At 51.4% G+C, this 21805-nt stretch overlaps 1 protein-coding gene across 6 annotated transcripts in view; it reads right to left on the reverse strand.

The window, feature by feature from the left end:
- LOC142045654 (ankyrin repeat and fibronectin type-III domain-containing protein 1-like) overlaps window positions 1-21805 on the reverse strand; it is a 256556-nt gene that overhangs the window by 152693 nt on the left and 82058 nt on the right. For all 6 annotated transcript variants that reach the window (XM_075059380.1, XM_075059379.1, XM_075059382.1 and 3 more), the window contains one exon: window positions 21499-21716. In XM_075059380.1, coding sequence (XP_074915481.1) covers window positions 21499-21716 — 218 coding nt within the window. The remainder of the gene's footprint in view (window positions 1-21498; window positions 21717-21805) is intronic.

The following is a 21805-nucleotide window of genomic DNA, read 5'->3' on the forward strand; positions in this document are numbered from 1 at the left end:
CTTTCCAACCTGTACACAACACCCCAGGCGCGACAAACAACCACACGTGCTCCATGTGTTTCCCCCACCAGAAACAGACATACTATCAAATAACATTTCTTCTCCTTTCTTATCTTCCAAACGTGCTATTTAAAGGGAAAAAAACCCCTTAGCTTGGAGGCCTACTCAGCCCACTTTTGCCCAAAACGCATGCCCTGCATCTAATTCAAAGAGTATTTTTGCTTCTAGGAGTTTAGCAGCTACTTTGTCAACAGTTTTTCATTGGGAAATGTTGATGTTTTATGGCTTCATTTAAATTAGGTGGATGAACCATCATCTGTTTGGCTTTTCAATTACAAGACACAGAAATAAACCCACTTTCCAGGTTGTCCTACCTACTACATGACCTCCAGCATTTCCACACAGCCCAGTCCATTTTTGCTTTATAATCAGATCAGGCAAATGGAGGTTTTTTCCTATAGGAAATTAATCCTAGGAGCCACCAACCTGTTTCTCAAGACACAGCATTACTTACGATGCAGCTGCCTCCCATCCTGCTGCGCACAAGGCAGGTGCAAGCAGAGCCAGCCCCAGAAAGCCAACGGGCAAAGCTGAGGCCAGCGGCACGATTTGGCATCAGCATACATCCCACCCAACGGCCGGCTGCCACTGTTTGCTAGACTAAGGCCTGGGCAACCAGAGAGTTAAGACACAGCAAATATCAGAAGACATTTAAGACTTATTAGCATGGGTTGAAGCCTTTGATCGGTATACCCAAATACTACATTTAATACGAAATGCTATCTGATGCACAGCTGGCTGGTGGTGTGGCACCTCAGCTTTCACCCAGAGCTGAGCAGCCACCTTCAAATGCGTAGCGATTCATGTAATCAAAGCGGTTTTCGAACAACACAATTAAGAGACTAAGTGCTTCTCACACTGCAGTGAGGACTCTCACACGTGTTTTTAATTTTAACCCATTAATCTCCCCTGCCTTTGGTGCCTCCCCAGTGCTGCAGGAGCAGCTTTGGTGCTCCAGGTGCCACTGAGCAGCTCCTTTAGCAAGACCATGATTCACTGAATCTCTTTCCACCCAGCCCTCATGCCCAAGGACATGGCTGCACCACACATCTGTCACCTGCCAGTACCAAGATTGCCCCTTATGTGTCATTTACAGAAGAGCTGCTTTTGCCCAGAAACCTGGCCTCTGGGCTCGACCACCAACCTCCTGCAAGATGTGCCCAAGAGCTCCCTGCCACCACTGTGCAGCACAGGAGACTTATATGTCATCCTGATGAGCTCCCAGGACACTGCAATCCCTAAAGACCACAACCCACCAAAATCCCACCACCACCCATCAAGCCTTCCTCTCACAATGGAGTTATATGGAGGTTCAAAGTTCCTCAGTGGAGCTTATGAAAAATATCCAACAAGATCACAGCCACCAACCAACCTTCTGAGGGTCTGATGGCAGTCTGCCTGCCCTCAGCCACATCATGAGGATTAACATTTGCAGCTGGTAAAAACAGCTCCTCCTCCTCTCTGCAGACACCCCTCTATCCTTCCTGAGGGCACACAGCTGCTGCTCACTATGGTCCTCATCACAGCCTAATCCCCAATTAGACCATGCCTGTATTCTGGACCAGAGGACAGCCATCACTCATATAAGCCTCAGATTGAGGGAATGCCTAGTTTAAATATTTATGGCTTTGCTCATTGCCTCTTTTACATTAAGCAAGAGCATCTCAGCCCCACTCCTCGTTTCCCGAGGCTGCCACCATACCTCCTTAGCCAGGCAGGTCCCACAACCTTGGAGATATGGTTCCCACACAGCCTTGGGCCATGGCCCATCCTGAGTTACACCTACCCTCTGCCACCATTCCCACCAATGTCCTTCATGCCATGCCAGGAGAACCAAGCAGCCATTCCCACCATTGTCCTCAGGAAGGGACCAGGAGCCAGTACAGCACCCAAGGGAGAGGTCCCAGGCATTTCTGGGGAGTTTGATGGGCAAATATCTCACACTGGTCTCCCAGACTCCAGGAAGGCAAGGAACAAAAGTTGCAGTCACTTCAGGAAGCTTTACAATGAGTTGTACGATCATTTGCCAGAAGAACCTCACACTAAGGCAACGATAGTGTGGATGTAGGGTACAACTCCCAGGAACACAAGGTGGCAGGATCGCTTGGTCATGGAAGCCAGGCCCCAGCGGCCAGGGAGAGACCTTCAGGTGACTGATGACCCACACTCCCATCCGCAGCACAGGCCACCACTTATGGCTGATAAACTTTGGACATGCAATAAAAAGTCAAAGCCACGACTCCAAAATGCTATATGGGGAGACTGCTGATGCCAGCCACGTCCCAGACCCCTGCTGCTGCAGGGCATGTGTTGACCTCCAGCCACCACGGTGCCAACCACTGACCCAGCAGGAATGGTGCCGCTTCCCCAGCCAGGCTCACCACCAGCAGATCCAGATCCAGCTCTCCACCAGGCAGAGGTGAGGTGCCTGCCCAGCCGGATGGCAATTTCCATGGCAACAAGGGGATGCCATCAGCAGAGGACTAAGCTCCAGCAGGAGGGGAAGCGGGACCAAGGGGAGGGAGGTTGATCAACAAGCGCTGTGACAGGGACGCTGCGGAGGAACGGAGGCCCACAGCATCGATTTTCACGCCCATCTTCCCCTTTCAATTATTCTCTAGCATGAAAGTCCCAATTTAAATGCCAAACTTTGACACCATTAAAAACTATCAGAGCATTTAACACACTGCCCCTTCCTCCCACGTCATCACACCCACGTCTGCCACAGAAATAAAGAGGATTGCAAGATCCAGACATCTCCCCACAGTCCCGGCATGAAAGTGCAGCAAATCTGCGTCACAGAGAGAACCTTTGAAAGAGAATGAATGCTAAGTGCAGGGAAAAATGATTACTTTATTTGTAAAGACCATGTCTCTTGTCATTCTAATTCATTCCAAATCCTCCAGGCACTGGACAGCTGCAGGTTTAATCATGAATATACAAATCAGCAACAAATGAACAACAAAGAGAGTCTCCAAATGCAATAAAGGGAGACCCAGAATTCGGTCTGGTTTGGCTGCTGCTCTCCCTCCTTTGCGCTGAAAGGAAGGAGGAGATGGGTAAAGCCAGGACCTGCCACCACGCATCCTGGCAGCCCAGCAGTGCTTCTCTCATTTACTCCTGGACATGGGAACACCAGCCTGTACCTCTCCTTCCTTTGGCAAAGCCTCCCCACCACCAAGTGGGAAGCAGCAGCTGTATGAAGGACAGCATAACAGAGCTAAGAGGGATGAGAAGTGAGGGAGGGTGGGCAGAGGCAAGGGCCGGTGGAAACAAGGAGGCTGGGGGACTGAGAGCAGCTGGAGCAGCACAAACAGCTCAAGTAGGTAGCCAGGAAGGAAAATCACAGGGTTTAATCTATGCAAAACAAATGCACCAAGCCATGGGAAATTGCTCACTTCTGTCTGAGCCTCAGTCAGGGCAGAGCATGGGGGTAACAGTGGTACGCAGACGTTCACAGAGGGAGGATGCACACCGAAGTGGAGGAGTCCAAGGTCCCACACAGACACTAAATGCCGTTATACTTAACGTCAAACACCAAGCCTACTAAAGGGGGGGGGCCTGCAGAGGCTGCTGCTGCCAAGGAGGCTTAGGACTCCTTCCCAAGCATCCAACACCTGCCTTCTGCTGCGTTTTATGTGTTCTGCACGTTAAGATGCTATGAAGCTGGTGTGCAACTGAACACAGGGCAGGCAGCAATTGATACCCATCAGTGCAAAGCACTGCATGCTACTTGGAAGAGAGCTGGGAGAGGAAACAGGAGCTACCCAGAGCTTGCCAGAGGGTTGCTTTGCAGAACAGATTATTTCATTTCTACTGTGAAAAGGACAGGGACCAAGCACGAGGCAGGGCTGATCATCAGCCCAGCCACGAGCCACCTCTCTCCTGCCGACAGGAGCTGCTGCGCTGCTCCTCACCTTCCAGGCCTGCTTGCCTAAACTCAGCAGACAACACATGAGGAATTTGCTTTCCAAGGGCCTAAGACCCTGCAGAGCATCACAGTAGACAGCTGACCGCTAAGCAATAGCCAAGGACCAAGCCCTCAGTTTTCACTCCAATGCTATCTCTGCAGGATTACCTTCTTTTACTTTAACCACTCTGCAGATTTATTCAACGTGATTTGATCTGTGTTATTGTTTGTCTATAAGTGACAGGGGATGGAGGTGATGTACTTCTAAAGAGCAAGCTTTAAATAAAAACCAAACCAGATGGGGAAAAGCGGCTTTTGAGACTCCTAGGCTCCCCGCTGGGGTAAAGGCAGCCTCTCTTCTGGGGTGCCAGGCTGCACCTGGGGCTGCGGGTGGGCTATCAGGGTGGCATGCAGCAGATGGACAGTCCCCAGTAGCCTGGGAGACCAACTTCTGTACAAGCCATGGCTCCAGAATTCAGTCCCAGTGACACCTTCCTACCCTACAAGAAACTGCTTCACACCAAGCTTCAAAGCCAAAACTATCCTCATGCAGAGGGAGAATCGCATTCCATTTTCCTGCACACTGCAGTGCAGTCCCCTGACCCCAAACACAGCATCTACATCCCTCTTGCTCCAAAAGGGATAGTCCTGGTGCTCCAGCTGCCCCATGCTGGGAAGGGATCTGAGTCCCTTGGGTATTTTACTCTGCTTGGAAAAAGATGCCTGGGTTGTGGACTAATGAAAATAAGCCTTCCCCTGCAGTCCTCCCCACTGAGAAGAGCAAGATCGCTCTGGCCGTCCTGACAGAGCAGATCTAGAGAGAAGGATACAGGGATGAGTGGGGAGACCCTGCAGAGGCTGCAAGAAACAACATGCAAGACAGTTTCACATGTCCTCACCAAGATGTTTCTCAGTGTAAAACCCTGCTCTCGCCAGGGTGGGGCTTTGTGCTTCAGTGTGGCCCAGGATTTCTCACCTCCTCTTGCACAGAGACCTCAGGAAAGCAGGGAAGCCATGCCACCAATCGCTGTTGCTGTCAGAGCAGTGTCAGGTGCACATTCTGCTCCCTAGCTCTGCCCCAAGTCACAAGTGATGCAAGAGCTCTTCGCACCAGGGAAGGAGTCAGCACACAGGCAAGGCGACCCTGCCAGTTCCCCACAGCCTTCCCCGTCCCCAAACAGGCTTGCACGTGGAGGAAGAGAGGTGTTTTGAGGGTTCAGCTGAGCCCTCAAACTTGCAAACTTTCTGCATCACCCTCCTTCCTTTCTACAGATTCCCTCATAAAACATGCCATGAGGAGGAGGGACCACAGGGGATATTTAAGCTTTGAGATTATTGAGACCCAACAGAGTGACATACTTGGTGCTCACCCTCTCCCCACCCCAGCTCTGGGAAGCAGCACTCACATCCCAAGTCCAACCCACCAGTGACACCCCACTGCCTCGCCTCCTCCTCCATCCCAAGACCATCAGACAAGGCTCCCTCCAAACATTAGGTCAGGCTACCAGGTCAATCCTGGGATGGCCAAGCAACACTAAATGCAGAACACTGACAAAAATCAGCATACACAAGAAAAAAAGTCCAGTTCCCGATTTAGCAAGGAAGCAGACAGGCATAACCTCTCCCCTCTACTACCACCAACTTTGAAGCCTCCAGGATTTTATAACTGCATCGGCCCTGGTCCTCTTGGCAGAAGCACCTTATGGAAGTGCCAGGACCCCCCTTCCTGGCTGTGCACCCCTCCCCAGACAGCCCTGCACCTGTGGCCAACAACCAGCCAGGCAAGCAATAGCAGCCTGCTGTGAGACAGGAATTAACAGTGTTAAGACTTTGTATGACAAATTCCATGTCAAAATAAACAGCACTGAAGATACTCCACCAGCCAATCTCATGTGTACTTAAAATTCTGGGGTTTAATCTAAGCAAAGCATTTGCACCACACAGTGAAGGGTCAGGAGTCCAAGCCCAGCTGGCTCTGACACCTGGGATAGTCATGGCATTACCAGCATGGGATGGAGATCCCAGGACACCTCCATCCCTACAGTCACCGGTAAAACTCATCCAGTGGTTCAACTGGTAAATCCAAAGCCCAGTGACCAGGAAAACAAAAAAAAGCCAAAACGAAACCAAACCAAACACAACAACAACAACAACAAAAATCAATGCTTATGTGGACAAACACCCCTTCAAGCCTGCAGGAAAACCTGAGCCCTTCAAACCCACAGCCTTTATGCTGCGGGGCTGTGTGAGCTCTGACAAGGGTGGCTGCCCACCACCCCAGCTCAGAGCCCAGCCGCACAACCAGGGGTCCCCAGCCAGCTGTGCACATCTGTGGGAACCATAATCTCAGCCATAAAACCACAGTTTGGGGCTGGGACAGGGTGTCAGAGAAGTGCTCGATGGAGTACTGGCGACTGAGAAATGCAGATACAAAACTACAATCCCCCCATGCCAGCTGTGGCAGCATTGGCAGGTTTTCCCAGATGGCCTCAATGCCTTTCCCTCACCTGCAAAACCTCTTCCTGCCAGCATGGGATCGGACACAGCCCTGCCACAGCCCTCCTCTCTGCCAGTGCTGCGCTGGCTGGGCCGAGTAGGAGGTGGGACAGGGACATGAGGCCCCAGGACAGGCACTGAGCTGGCGGGGAGCACCACCCTGAGCACCCACTGAGACACGTGGTGGATTTTATTCCCCGCTACAGACGCAGGCTGGACTTCGCATTCCCTGTCTCCTCCACGGGCTCGACAAGGAGAGATGGGAAAACACATGCATCCCCTTCCATGCGTGAAGCTCAAGTCACTCTGAGAATGGCAATTATGACAAACCCACTCCTCTGCCTGCCTCTGTGCAACACAACTCATCTCCTCTCCCCGCAGCAAGAGAGAAAGGGTACCCCCCCGCCCCCCTTAAAAATCGCCTTTCTTTAAAAAAAAAAATTCCTTGAACAAATGGCAGCAAATCCCAATGCGGAGCTGCACAATGGACACTTCAGTCTGCCCAGGGGAGGGAGAGACAGGACCTTCAATGCCTAAATAAATTCAATTTGCTCATTAAGAGGGGGCTGGGGAAGGTTAGGCAGAGGGTAGCAGTGGTTATTCACTTCCCCCAATTAACATTCCAGCAGCACTGCTCTGCTTTCTAGGAACAATAACTTTTTCGGAAGGGGGAGCAACGCTCATGGGGGCGTTGGATGGTCCTGGAGAAAGGAGACACGTCGATGCCTTAACAGGGTCTGAGTTTATGTATGATGGGAACCACTAAACAAAACCAAGAATAAATAAAGATCTAGCCTACGCAAAAAGAACCTGCAAAATAAAACCCCTCACGTCTCTAGACCAAGATTATTTGCCTTTGCTGCTGATCTAAATATTTTCTGCACAAGCCTTGGCAACAGAAAAAGAGGTGGCTTGTCACTGGTTTGTTTATAAAAGGTCTCCAAATGCAGGGTAATTAAAAATATTTAGACCAGTCTTTGAGCTGCACCATCCCCACAGCCTCCCACAGCCCCACGCTAACTTGCGGCGGCCGAGGACCTCGAACACCCATGTTTTAAAATAAACCAGGGCCTCATCCCCTCCACCCTCTGCCAGGCTCTCAGTTGCCACCAGCCCGGGCTTACAGGTGGGGTGGCCGGGAGGACAGGCAGGGGAGGGGGTTACCTCATCCCTGCACCAGCTGCGGAGGAAAGAGCCACTTCCCAGCTTACGGCTGCGCAGGCCGGGTCTCCTGCGGGATGAACAGGGCTGGATCCCACCCTCTCCTCTCTCCCAGGCTTCCTTCTGCCCCAGGAAATTCCCAGGCCCCTTTACCGAGGTCTGCCCACCACTCTGTGACAGTAACTTATTTATTTCCTTCCCCGGATGAAAAATCTGCCTTTTCTGACCATGGTCATTAATTTCTCCAACAAATCATTTCGCAGCACACCTGGAGCTCCCGCTTACTCTTCCACCTTGCCCCCAGTGCTCTTACAAGGGAGGCTGCCGTGCTTTAGCCCTCCTCAGACACACGAGCCCCGTGATGGTGCGCACACACCGAAAACAAGGAGCACAAACCAAACCCAACTGCGGTCACACCAGTGGGAAGAAAAAAAGCACCAGAGGGGCTCTGTGCACGCCAAACACTGCCCACCCCAACCAGGACCACTTGCCAGCAGAGCCCAGGACTGCTCCCATGAGGGGAGCATGTTGCAGAAGCGGAGGCCTCCCAGGGCATGGGACGAAGCCCAACACCAGACGAAGCCGTGCCCATTGCTGTCTCGAGTGCTGGAGGCCTGAAAAGAGCAGGCTTGCCCTTGTAAAATTGAAGGCAACCACCAAAAATGAACAGGTCTGTCAATACCCCCTGGGCTTATGTGCTGGGGTGTATCTATTTCACCACTTTACAGTTTCAAAGGATTCCCATGAAAACCTAGCCCAAATACACAGATGGCCAGAGCTCAGCATTCCCAGTCACCACCACATATGAGCAATAACAGGGTACCCAAAAGCAGGACCTTGGCACATATGCATGGCTGGACAGAGATCTCTGCACAGGGAGATCAGAAACTGACTGTTAAGCTTAGTTATATCATCTATGCGTACCTATGGCCATGTGTAGGAAAGAGAAACACTTTGATCTGCTGCACGTGTCAGGAACTAAAAACAGTTTGTTTCACCCTGCAGGTGTTAAATCAGCATATAAGCTCCACAAGAACATGCCAGACTAACAAAGCTCCCATCAGCACGATGTTCGGCTGCAACCAGCTACATCTCACTTAGGTCCTATCAAACAGGCATGAGGCAGACTTGAAGCAAAGTCCAGAGATGCTCCAGTTATTTAATTCACTCATCAGCGATACTCAAGTTGAAGATTTGCAGTTTCCCCACTTGGCTTCTCAGATGACAAAGCAGCTTGCTGATTTACCAGGCAATGCATAATCACATCAAATGGCTCTTTGATGCCAATGCCATCTCTCAGGAAGAAGATGGAAGGATGGCAGAAAGGCCTGCACCTACCTGAGAAGGTGCCTCCTCACAGGCTCGATGCAGAAAGGTTGGGAACACCGTATCAGACAACCAATACTGTCCACCCTGAGGCACTTGGCAACAGCACACCAGAACCAAACATCCCCCGCACAAGACCAGCCAGAGGTCTGGGGGAAAGGCTGGATTTACCTGAAGCCCTGCTAGAGTCTCCAGCACACCTCTTGCTTCCCACCCTGAATCCTTCCCATGGGTGAAAACAAGGTCAACAACAGAAAGTCTCCTAGGGAAGCTCTGTGGTTTGTGTGTTCCTCCTGAAGCATCACAAGGCTTAATCCCAGTGCAAAGGAGTTGGTGCCTTTTCATGGCAAGCAAAGGTCTGCAGTCAAAACAAATCCCCTCTCAAGCCAGCAACAGGCACTAGGACTCTATTTTCCCTACTTTTCAAGCAGCCAATGCTCTGTCCTACCACCCAAGCAGCCACTGCACAACCTATTGCTCAGGAGCTGATGCCACACGTACTCGCCAGAGGTACCTTAAATGGTCACAAGGAACAGTAAATGATCGTTTGAACAAAAACCTGGATGAAACAACTGAGCTATGGGCTGGATTTGCTGTTGACTTTCAAGCCTGAAAGAGAAACCCACCCATAAAAACACAGAGGCCAACTACTGAAAGGGAAAGATCCCCATCAGAGGGGAAGCAGCACAAACCAAAACTAGACTTGGCATGTGCTCCCCTCCAGCCCCAATGTACCACAGACCATGTGTGTGCCTCCTCCTCACCATGCAATGCATTTATTGCCATAGTTGAATGTGGAAGGAGTTGAACAATGACCCAGGTGCAGCATGGCCCTATCAATGTCCCTAGGAGCTTCCCTACGTGAAGCTCCATACCTGGTCTCCTCCAGCAAAAGGGGCCCAGGTAAGAGTGTCAAGACCCCTCCACCCCACAGGGAAATTGGGTGCACATAGGGTCTTTCCAGGACAGCAGCTTTCATACTGCTTTCCTCAAAGCATCCAGCAGCACTGAAACTTTTCACGAGGCAGAACATTTCTGCTGTCAGGCAACAGGAAAATCCAGAAGTTGAATGTTGTCATGTTGGTAGCTGGGCATCTCAGAAAAGCCATTATCTCTACCTTGGAAAGCCACCTCTGTAATAGCCAAAGAAAACAGAGGGAAATTCTCACCCCCACAAAAGCATAATTCTGCCTTTCTACTCCACTGCCAGTCGGTCCTGGGTCCTAGTTCACCTTCTCCTGGGCTGCTTGGAGCCTTCAGCAAGGAGAGATTCAGCAAGCTGGCAGCAAGCATGCCCCTTGCCATGGAACGAGGCATCAAGAGCTTCAAAGCCAAAGCATCCATCCCACCCCTCTTCAACCTAGTCCTCCCTCCCCTAGCCCTCTTCCTCCAGGGGGAGGATCAGCAAGGCTGAAGGTCTCACAGCTGTGGGCCATACAGCCACCCCATCACCACTTCTCTGCAGCTATTCTTAGTCCTCTGGTGTTATCAGGCTCAGTTTGGAGATGTGACTGCAGCAGCAGGAGGGAGGAAAAACAGCTTTCTATGTGTGACAGGCAAAGACCTCTAAAGTGTCAGTGCAGAAAGAGATAAACCTCTTTTTCTTTCCAGGAGATCAAGATCCAGCTATGCAACTGGGGCAGCCTCCAAAGGCACCTTACCCTCCATTGAAGCCTGGGCTATTTCTACCACTGCAAATGCTCCCTTGTAGAGATAAGGCTCAACGTTCTGAAGCTTGCAAACTAGTCATTAAAAAAGTAAAACACAAGGGGGGAGAAGTGAGATGAAGAAAATGCTAATAGGAACCCCCAGGTCAAACCGCCTCCCCTGTCACCGGGCCCCTCCTCTTGCCAGCACATTCCTGCCACTAATGAGGCCCCACCACTTCCTCCTCCCTCCTCAAGTTGCTCCTGGTGATGCAAATCCATCGTCTTTGTTTCTATTCTTGGAGTAAAAACAGAACCAAAGTAAATAGCAAAACAGGTCTTAGGTTTCAGGATCCTTTCTTTTTCCATCCTTCCCAACAACAGCAAAGCTGTTGTTACCATCAAAGTGAGATGACACCCGACCCCAGACATCGTCTTGTTCCCACCGGAAATGCTCCGCTTAATCTTCAGCCTCCGACCAGCTCCTTCTCTGAACCTCTGCTTCGCTGTGCTCCTTAGGAGGTTTCAGACGTCACCACAAGCCTCTTGGCGAGTGAGAGCGCCCGCGGAGAGCCTGCCAAGGATTCTGGTGATGGCAGAGAGCTCTTCCCATCCCCAGTCCTTCCAGGGAAGGCTGGAGACACGGTACCCCCACCAGACCTTCTGCCTTCCACTGTCATCCTTGCCCAAGGAGCTGAACCAGCTCCAGTCTGTGCCCAGACCTCATGGTGCCCAGCATGTTCCCACGTGCAGGGGTGGGCACCGATGCACGTGCACAGAGGGGGAAAGGAGACACATGGTAACACAAGTTAGACACATCACCTCTCCCCGATATGTGTCAGTGTCCCATTAAGCAGGGTGACAGCCGTCCTGCCATATCACACTGCCAGGGAAGCTGCTCATGTAGGAAAGGGCCGGAGCTGAAGATCAGTTCTACCACAACCGAGCTCCCATGGAAGCTGTGTGCGCCGGAGGGGCAGGTAAGGCAGTCTGTGTGAGAAAAAGCTCTATTCAGGTAAGGTTTCTGGTCCATAACAATGTCCCCCAAAGTCACTTGCTCTTTAGGCAAGGTCCAACAAAGCCAAGCAGGCAGCAAACCCTATATTAGGTGCTGGGACCCTGAGTGCCTGCAGCAGGACAAGCATGCTCCAAGTGGCACCAGGGTCACGTCCCAGCAGTCTCCCCACTGTCACAGCTCACGCTAGAAAGCAGACAGCAGCAAAGAGCCGAGCCTCAGCTCCAGGCAGAGTGCAGAGCCCTGACAACGCTCATTAACAATGAACAGTCAAGATGTGACCACCGTGTTCCAACACGGCGACCCCCCAATGTTCTGGGGAGGTCTGGCCGACTTCCCCAGGTTTCCAAGTGCAAGAAGTGGGGAGACCACAAGGATTTGGAGGCTGAGGAGACCTCAGACCTCTCCAGTGAGGGCAGGGATAGGTAAAACAAAGCCCTTCTTCCAGAGGGGGGAAGACAAGTCCGAGCAGCCTGAAGAGGTGCTGCTCTGCAGTGGGTACCGGTGCATTGAAGCACTGTGCTGCAGAGACCTCTTGCAGCACACAACTGTTACTGCACCCATGCCCTGACCCCACAGAGCATCTCTTGGAGTTGCACGTTTCTAACAAAAAAAAGCAAGCTTTACAGCACACTGGTGATTTATCCTGTGCATCCCCAGGCAGGCTGCACATGGTGAGGCTTTGCAGCATCCACTTGATGGCATCCAGCACACACAAAGTGCCACCTACAGAGAGCCACTACACTAAACTGCTCCCAGTTTTGCAGCTGTATCCACTTCCCAGATCCTTGATTCCGTGTGAAGCCATAACAATGTCCAAAAGGGCTTGTTCAGGCACAAGCACCTCCCTGCATGAATCTACTTGCAGGGAAAGTACTCTGAAGCATTTAAATCTCAGGCTGTCAAAGTACTTTCTTCACTGGCACTCTCCAATAGCTAATGAAAGGCATTTTGGGGGTTGCATTTGCAAAGAGCTGCACCATTTGCTCATGAATCTGGGGCACCTGCCTTCCTCAGATTGAGAAGACCCAAAGACCTGCAGACTGTGAGCTCTGAGCTGTAAGAGGATAGACTACAGCAACCAGATTTGCTGTCTGATATCTGGGAAAGCAACAGCAAGAGGGCTTGAGAGGAAGAGCAGAGGAGCAGATCTACCAAGGGAAACACAAAAAAGGTCTGTAGGTGGATAAAGAGGCCCTATGGTCAGCAGAAAACGTGGTTTACTATGCCTAGTCTGAGCAGCAATGAGGCTGGGATCCAGGGACCCACAATCACAAAGACATTCTTGCTGGCAAACCACAGAGCCCAAAAAGTGAGAAGAAATGACAAAAAACTACCAGACTTTGCGCTTTGGGATTAACAGGAACAACCCCAGCAGCTGGGACCTCTCTGGCTGGATGCAGAGGCCAGGAAGGACCTGGGCAGCAGATGTGTGGCCACTGTCACCATCACACCCAGCTGTTGGGAGGGGACAACAAGCACAAGGCACACGGGTAAGCTGTGCCAAGGACAGGCACCTCCTCACGCCAAGCAGAAACTGGTCTGGGCCCTGCTGGCACAAGCCATCATGTGGTCAGCAAAATTGAGTCATCCAAAAGCATTTGCTTTTCCGCGCAGCCAGACCATCGCTGGCTACAGCCCAAAGCATCCCCAGTCCATCCTGCATCGCTGAGACCCCAGCCCCAGCTGCAGCACCAACCAGAAAACTCATTCAAGTTTCACATTGTGAGGCACCAGTCCTGCCACAGAGGAGGAATACTCCCGCTCATGAAATAATTTCTCGCTTATTTTAAATCACTGTAGTTGTTTTCTTCTTTCACACAAACTTCAAATACCAAAGGACACAGTGCACATTTTTAGCGAGTCTAGCTTGGAGAAGCAGAGTAAAATTGGAAGTTGGCAAAGGACTCTGCTTTCCTCCTCCTCAGCCCTGCTGCTTTCTGTGCATTTGATGATCCTTGCCCAGAAGCAAAATGCTAATGCATCGGCAGCTGGAATGTCACTGCTTTTCTCTCTGTCAGTTCGTTGGATGCTCCCTCCACCACCTCCCAATCCAGCCTTGTGCCCCGCCAGCATCCCCATCCCTGTGCAGGCTGCACAGGGCTGAACCCAGGCTGCTCCTTCCCAAAGCAAAGCCAGCAGAGGGAGCAAACACTGCAGGTTTGCAGGGAAATCGTGGTGGATTTTAATTGTGGTTATTATATTTTGAATCTAGAGGTTATTTCCTAGTAATTTGTATAAGTTATTTGAAAAGGCCCAACTTAGGACCAAAGCCAGCCTGCATCCTCTCTTATAAGAGCCCTGGAAAGTGATACATAGTTCACACTAGTATCCAGCCTGCAAAATGGCAGTATTCAAATCAAAACCAAAGTCTGTTTCTTGGCAATAAACACTTTCCAGATTCAAGCACAGCTACTGTCTATTTTAAAGCACTGTACTCTCAAACCTCTGAAAGACTGCCCATCAGTGGGTGTCACATCACTTACAACAAACAGGAGAGGCTTCCTACAGGTGATTTATGAATACAGTGTGGTTTTGCCCTGTATTAAGCATTAAATAAACATCAACTAACAGATTTAAGAGACAAACTACTCAGTATTTTCCCTTCAGAAAACTTGAAAGTCTCTCTAACACCAGAATTGGGAGGGAACACACACTCCAGTTCTGCCTGCAGGTCCCCACAACCCAAAGAGGTTTGCTGGTAGAGGCTGGTGCACCCCACCAAGCTGTAAATGCTTTATACAACCATCAGTCAGCATCTATGCATCCACCCTGCAGATGCACCGAGCTTTTTAGCTGTGGGCAGAAGGTGGCTGCTGTGGCACCAGGAAGCAAAGATTTGCAGAGGGGAAGAGGGAAGAGCACGTGCTGGTGTTCGCAAGCTTTCAGGAACCTCCTGCATGCCACACATTTGTGCTGACCAAATACCGCGCACAATGGAGGTAAGCAATTAAGGTGTCTTCAGCCGCCCCTTCGCAAAACCATTAAACCTCTGCTGATGGAGGGCTGCATGGTTACCTGCTGCTCTCACCCAGGATCTTATCTACTATTGCCAGCATTGTTGCTGGAGCTTGTAATGTTTCCACGCTAACATGCAGGCTTCGGCCACAAACACACCCTGACTGCAGGCAAAGGCTTCTTCAGCTGTCCTGGCAGGCCAGCACGGGTACCACCAAGACAGCTGAGAGCACCAGAAAGACACCTTCATAGCCAAAACGTGACACAGGCAGCTCCTAGGCTGTGCCCTGGTCACCTAACCTCTTCAACAGGAAGAGAACTTATGGCTGAGCCATTGTTTTCTGAAAGGAAAAAGAAACGCTGTCTCCTGCCTGTTTGCAGCTTGCTGTGAAACATCAGACTGGCTCACAGAGCTCACGCATCCCCTCACTCTCCTGCGGGGCTGTAAATTATCCCAGCGTGCTGGGTGTCGAGTCGATAGCGTTTTCCGCACTCCGTGAGTCTGTACACCTCTGCCTGTCCCTGTTGCAGAGGCAGGTGAGCAACTAAACACGCACAGACCTACCATTGCGTGGAACTGAAGATGGGGCAGAGCTGAGCTGCCACCGGGCAGACACTGCAGCCCCATCCCAGCCATCCACCACGGGTACACACCCAGCAGTGGCAGCGTGCTGGGAAACGCAGCCACAAATTTACAGTCCCCAAAGGCAAACAGGGGAAACCATGCAAAGCCAGGGCAGGGTCAGGAACTACACAAGTTCATGGAGCTCCAGGGAATCAACTCTGCAAGCACTGCACCCCAGCACTGTCCCAGCACGTTGTCATTGTTTCTGGCCATCTGGCTTTGTGGGACACTTGGATTTAATTTTCTTTTTCCTATTCTCACAGACAAGTTCCCCACTGACCACAGAAACGATGGGAAGGTTAGGAAGGTAAGCACAAAGTAGCAGTCAAGCACGGTTCGAGAATATTAGCGATATTAGTCCGATGTTCATACAGATAAGACATTGCTCCAGAAAAACAAGACTTCAAGTGACCTGCGTTTTGGTCATTTAAAACAGACAAAATACACCTTTATATATCTCAGCAAAACCTACCTCCAGATTCCCCCATAAGCAGACAACCAGAATGACACGTTGGCTGACATTAAGCAAAACTCCCCCTCCCAAACACCCGAAGACACCTTTGCGTGAGCAGGGGATCAAAAGCCCTTTGGTGCAGCAGGCTTGATCCCAAAGAGCAGCTGTGGTCACATCTGCCCCAGCTCACTCAGTTTACACTGTTTATCACATATACCTGCTCCCAGTTTGGCTTTAAAAAAGTGGGACGTATCGCACTGTCCACATACACCACCAGGAACCCCCTTCTCTACCATCCCGGCTTTGAGTGGTCCCCACAAAGCTGCCCTCTCTAATTCTTCCCCACAGGAGACATTTCCCTTTGTGTGGAGATACTAAGGGCAGACCCGTAGCACACTGTCCTCTTCCCAAGCTATCGCTGCTTTTACTACAGGCACTGCAAAGCATTTGCTGGGATGCTACAAGCTGCCATTGCAAATAAAACCACGCTCGCCAAAGAAATGAGCTGGGTATGTTTCAGTTTCGAGCATTACTGTGTCGGTCAACTCCTGCACTAATTTGCAAAGCGGAGTGATTCACAGGCAGCCTCTCCCACTCGGTGCCTGCTCCCAGGGACTGCTCTGCTGCCTGTTCTCTAGTGCATAAGCTGCTATCTAGCTCAAGTGTCATGTTATTTATCAGGTTCGGTTTTGCTTTTTTTAAATACTCAATGAACAACAGTCAGCAAGTGATCAGTTTGCCAAGGTGGGGTTGGGTGCAGGTAGATGATACGGTGTGCATACCTCATCTACCTTTGCATTTACCTCCTCAAGACACTCACTGCAATTGTGCTTTGCAAAACTGAGGGCAGCATGTGCAGAGATCCAGTACAACTCATCGCTCTACTCCACCTCTTCATGAAACACAATTGACCTGCCTCTTGTATGGCTTCAGCCTCTAATTTCTTTCTTTGTTACACTGAACTACAGGGCACAAACAAGTATCGACTGGCTGTTTGCCATTTTCTGAAATCAGGTATGAGAGAGTATGGCTTTGCAGCAGTGTCTGAACGTAACCAAATAAAATAAAGCAAGTAGGAGCAAGTGGTAACACTGGTATGATTTCACTGGCATCAGTGGGATTACAGCAGGGCTGAGCCTGGCTTTGCTATCACCATAAGCATCACATCAGAGCCTCCGGCACTGGCTGCATACAGAAGACAACGTGCTGCACCCAACAGACTCGGTAAGTCCCTGCACACTTAGGAACAAGACCAAACCATTGGGATAATGCAGGGATGGGTCCCACTAAGCAGAAACCGTTCTGCTCCTGGCTCTGTCTGGCACCAACAACCCAGACAGAGATACTCACATCCCATGGACTGGTGCTGCTCTGGGGCGAGGCAGCTTCTCACCTGTGTGCTCCAGCTCTCCAACATCATTGCAGTGTCCATCAGGTACAGGAGTTTCTGGACTGAACATTATCCATGGAATAGGAAAACCTCGATGGGTACATGTCAGCCAGTGCTTGCCTCCTACAGCCCAGGCACTGTTAGAAACTTCAGTGAGCACCAGATTTGATCAGGTTTCTGCCACAAAGCAAGTTTGTCTCTTCACTGCCTCCTTTTCCCAGGCTCTGCCATTCTGCTTAGCCTTTTCTCCTTCATTACGGGTTTTGTAAGGCAAGGATTACCTCCACTCGACTCATCTGTAGAGCTCCCAAGACAAACAGGGCTCTAAGTCTTTCCTGGTGGGCACAGATTTCATAACAAAATGACAGCCTGGAAAAAATACCATACAAAAAATAATAATAATTAAAAAATAAAATAAATCGGTGCATGAGAACACAGCCAGGAAAGAACACAACCTTAAGTCTCACCTACTTGAAACATGCATGAACTAAAGCAAGCAGAAGTGTCAGTCCAGTTGGGGCAGCACCAGGGATGGCAGAGCTGGACCAGCTGCTGTGGCATGGCAATGTCAACCACCGCTCTCCTCCATCTCACCTGCACAAACTGGCTAACACTTCTGTGATGCACAAAGAGCAGCATTTCATTTTGGAGGAGCAGAAGGGTCAGGATAGAGACCTGTTGCAATCAAGCTAATGACCCATCGGCCAGCACACCAGGAGCCAGGGCACTGCTGGCTCTTCCTCTTCAGGGAGCAGCAGGATCTGCACCATCAGCTTGATAGGTTTCCTTATAACATCACAATGTCAGTGGGCAATACCAGAGCAACTGGCCTAGATACAGAGTACTTCAAAATCCCAAAGGGAAAAAGAAAGAGTACAAATTCACTCAGAGCCCTGCAGTAATCTGCACTGACTGTCCTAGCAGTCATCACAGACAGTGACTCAGTCCTGGGCAACCTCCTTTAATGCTCCGTAAGGCTAATACTGAGTTTAACAGGGTTAATTCTGCCTTTAATGATCAGGGCTCCTGTGAAGACAAGAAGTTTCACCACAGCCTGTTAACGCAGCCACTGTCACTCTCCTCCTCCTCCCAGGCAAGGGACACTGCAGAAGGTCCCACCCCTGCTCCTTGCTGCCCGTCTCAGAGGCAGCACAGAGCCAGCTGGGCACAAAACCCAAAACAGTCCCCTGTCCGTCACTGAGTGACCCAAAACAACACGCACAAGGTCTCAGAGCACAGTCCCAGCCCTGGCCACAGCTACCGCCTCCAACACAGCACAGACACGCTGGACCCATGGAGGAAGTGTGGGGGATCCATGTGACAGACAGATGTCAAAAGCAGTCAGTGCTCCTTTTTCTCAAAGGCGGAAATGTCGCCAACATTACAAGCCTTAGAGGAGTTAAAAGGAAAGCCTTATCAGAAAGAAAACTGTTCTGACAATCACAAAAATTGGAATTCATTTAAAATTCAAATTATGCAAATTCAGGTAATCTGTATGTGCAGATCCATCACATGCCAGCAGTGGGACCACAGACACATGCCACCAGCTGCGTGGCTGGGGGAAATCTGTCCTCCGCCATGCTCTTGGACGAGGGCAGGTGTGCTCGCCTCCAGTGGACACAGGAAGGGCAGCCGCTCCTGGGAAACAGGGCCAAGCAGGATTTGCAGGTGCTTCCTCTGCACCAGCAGGGAAGTGGAAAGATGCCTCAGCAACACCAGCAGCGCTCCAGCATGCCATACCCCAGAGGTGCAGGGAGACAAGCCTCACGTGCTTTCACACAAGCTATAGTAAATTCCCCCTTGGAGAAATCTTTGATGCTCATGGCCAACACAAAGCCTTCACTAGGCAAAGAGCCTAATCAAATGGATGCAAGACAGCTGCACAGCACAGATGCATGCGGGCAATAGCTCTGCCCCATCTCCATGCACCCTGCCAGGTTAGGGTCCTGGCAGACCCCCTAAAAGCCCTGCACCAGGAGCCTCTCCCCTCACTCAGCAATTCCCAAAATAGAAAGCCAAGCAGCTGCATCGCAAGGCAAAGGCAGCTCAGACAGAAAGAGCAAAGCCAGAAATTTAATGTTACGAGCTGGGTAAGTGCAACAACCCAGAAAAATGAATCAAGCTTTAAACATGGACTTTCCTAAAAGGTCCCAGATGAGCCACTGCAGAAAAGGCAAATCATATTCTCTCCTGTAAATGTTCTGCCATGCACGCGGAGAGCGGCTCTCACCTGGCACCAATTCCTCCACCAGCCGTGCTGAGAGACCCGGGGCTGGGCAGAGCAGCCATCGCACAGCGGGCCAGGGCACAACATGAACCGTGGGGAAACTGCAACGCCTCCAGCACAGAGATGGAAAATAATTACCAAATCTAGGGAGGATATGGAGCCCAGCACTAGCTACCTGTTGCTGGAAATAACTTCCCCAGGTTGGCAGGACCTTTACTTTGAACTTAAAAAACAGGCTCTCTAGATATGTGGGGTGTACTGGTCCCATACCGGCCTGAGCCTCAGCTAACGAGCTGCCAGCTCAGCTTCCTGCACACTCACTGCCCCAAGCCTCCACTGAAGGGCCCTGCTGATGCCCTTTCCAGGTAGGATGAGTCTGCTTTTCTCAGTAGGTCTCACAAGGTCACAGCCCGTGGCTGAGCCTACGGCAAGAACATCTTTTAGCTGTTAAAACAAACCAGAAATGACATAGCAAGGAAAAAAACAAACACCCTACAAAAATCCTGCTTCGCTCCTTGATGGACAGTCGGCTCCGTGAGTACACCAAGGAAAGCTAAAGGTCCCCAAAACCTCATGTAGTCAAAGGCCCAAGCAAACCACCTGCAAACAGCATAGAAAGGCGCCGGCATGGTGCTGAGCAGGCAGCGGCTGGCCCCACGGGCAGGGAGCAGTAGGTTGCCCCATGGGGAAGGGCAGAGCCCACCTCTCTGCAGGCATGAGGATGCTGCTTGGGCTGAAAGCCCAAGCCCTTCCACGCCTTTTGCACCTATCTCCGCTGCAGAAGGGAGGCTGTGGGTGACAAGTCCCACAGGCATACTGAAAGACCATCTCTGAAACCATAACGGTCCCCAATATCTCAGCAACTTCGCACTCTCCTGGGCACAGCTTGGGTCTGCAGATACAGGCTGAAAGACAGATAAAGCAGACATACATGCCTTACCCCACAGCAGGACCGCCTCATCTTAAATGCCTCCAACACCTTTCAGCCGCTCATCGGGCACCCCATCCCACTTCTGCTCGTCTCCATCCCTGAGGCTTTCACCTGCTTCCTGAGCCTGAGGCAGCAGCTCCCACAAAGATGGTTCACAGGTGCCGCTGGCAGCACTGGCATTGTGACCAGCTCCCCCAGACTCACCCCCTTGGGCATCCGCTGCTGCTGCACACAGAAAAGCGTCAAGACACTGCTGAGGCCAGAACTGTCCTCGCAGGGAGAAAAGCAGCAGTTACGTTCAACAGTCCATCCGAGCACAAGCAGAGAGGGCTAGCCCCCAAAACCACACTGTACAGCAGCGATGCAGCCCAGGGGACACCAGAAGCAGCACCAGTCTGCGCGACCCAGCAAGGGGATCAGGCGCTCCTCTGGACTAGAGGAAAGTTAGCAAGTTCAGGGAGTCTCAAAAGATGCATCTGTCCAAAGCCTACAACTGGGTGAGCACTGCTGTCTCAGCCAGCAGCTCTCAGCAGCACTTTGGGTTGCAAGGGCACGCACTCCCCCCTCTGCTCCCATTGTACCAATGCTCTCATCCACTTCCAACCAACACCGAGTGTTTCTCAGCACCAGGACACCTGAGCCCTCATTACAACCCTGAGGCCGGTAACGAGACAGGAGGAAGGCCATACGAATCCCTGTATCAGGTGTCTCTGGGAAAAAGAAGAGGCAAAGCCCATTAAACATTGATCAGAGTCTCCCACAGCTGCGGCGCAGCCCTGACATATCCCTGCCGTCCTGCCACCAGGATGCTCTGAAAGGCCAGAAAGGGCTGAGCTGCCCCAGGGTCTCAGTGCTGGCTCATTGCTCGCCCCAGCCCCTCACTGCGCCCATCTGCTGGCCCAGGGCAAGCTCCTGAAAAGACCCAGTTGCTCATGCATACGAGGCAGAGGACAGGAACACTCATTTCCTGCTTTCAGCCTTGTTTCATACTTTGGACAGCAGCACCCAGAGAAAAGGCACTCGCCCCACACATCTTCCAGCTGAGCAACAGCTGCCTCTGAGCCAGCGACAGCCCAACGGGAAGCAGGGAGCCAGAAACCCTACCAGGCGAGGCAGGCAGAGGCTCTGCCACGATGTGGGCAAACTCGAGCTCCTGCCACCATCTGCTCAACCAGGCTGGAACAGCCTCTTTTTCTTTTGTTTTGGTAATGCTGCACATAAAAATAGCTCTCTGACACGTCGGTGTTTTTGGAAAGCTGCATGTGTTAATGCAGGGGGGCCAGACACCCCGATACTCACGAACTGCCGCCGCAGCTTGGTCTTGACACGCTCGGCCTTTGTCTCCACCGGGTGGACGGCATAGCTGAGGGACCCCAGGTGGTTGTCGACTGACAGGCTCTTCCTCATGTAGAAGGAGCGGGTGCGGAAGTAGCTGAACGGGGCATCCTCCACTGCCGTGCCAAGCTGGGGGTCCCTGGGGGGGTCCGTGCAGTCGTCCTCCAGCCGCCAGGCCTCCCCTGGGGAGCAGAAGGACATGCGACCCCATCAGAGCCACAGCCCAGACCATGTCCTATCCCTCCAGCCCAGCGGTGGGGATACCCAGCAG

Source organism: Buteo buteo, chromosome 29 (genome assembly GCF_964188355.1).
Source record: "Buteo buteo chromosome 29, bButBut1.hap1.1, whole genome shotgun sequence".
NCBI classification, from domain to species: domain Eukaryota; kingdom Metazoa; phylum Chordata; class Aves; order Accipitriformes; family Accipitridae; genus Buteo; species Buteo buteo.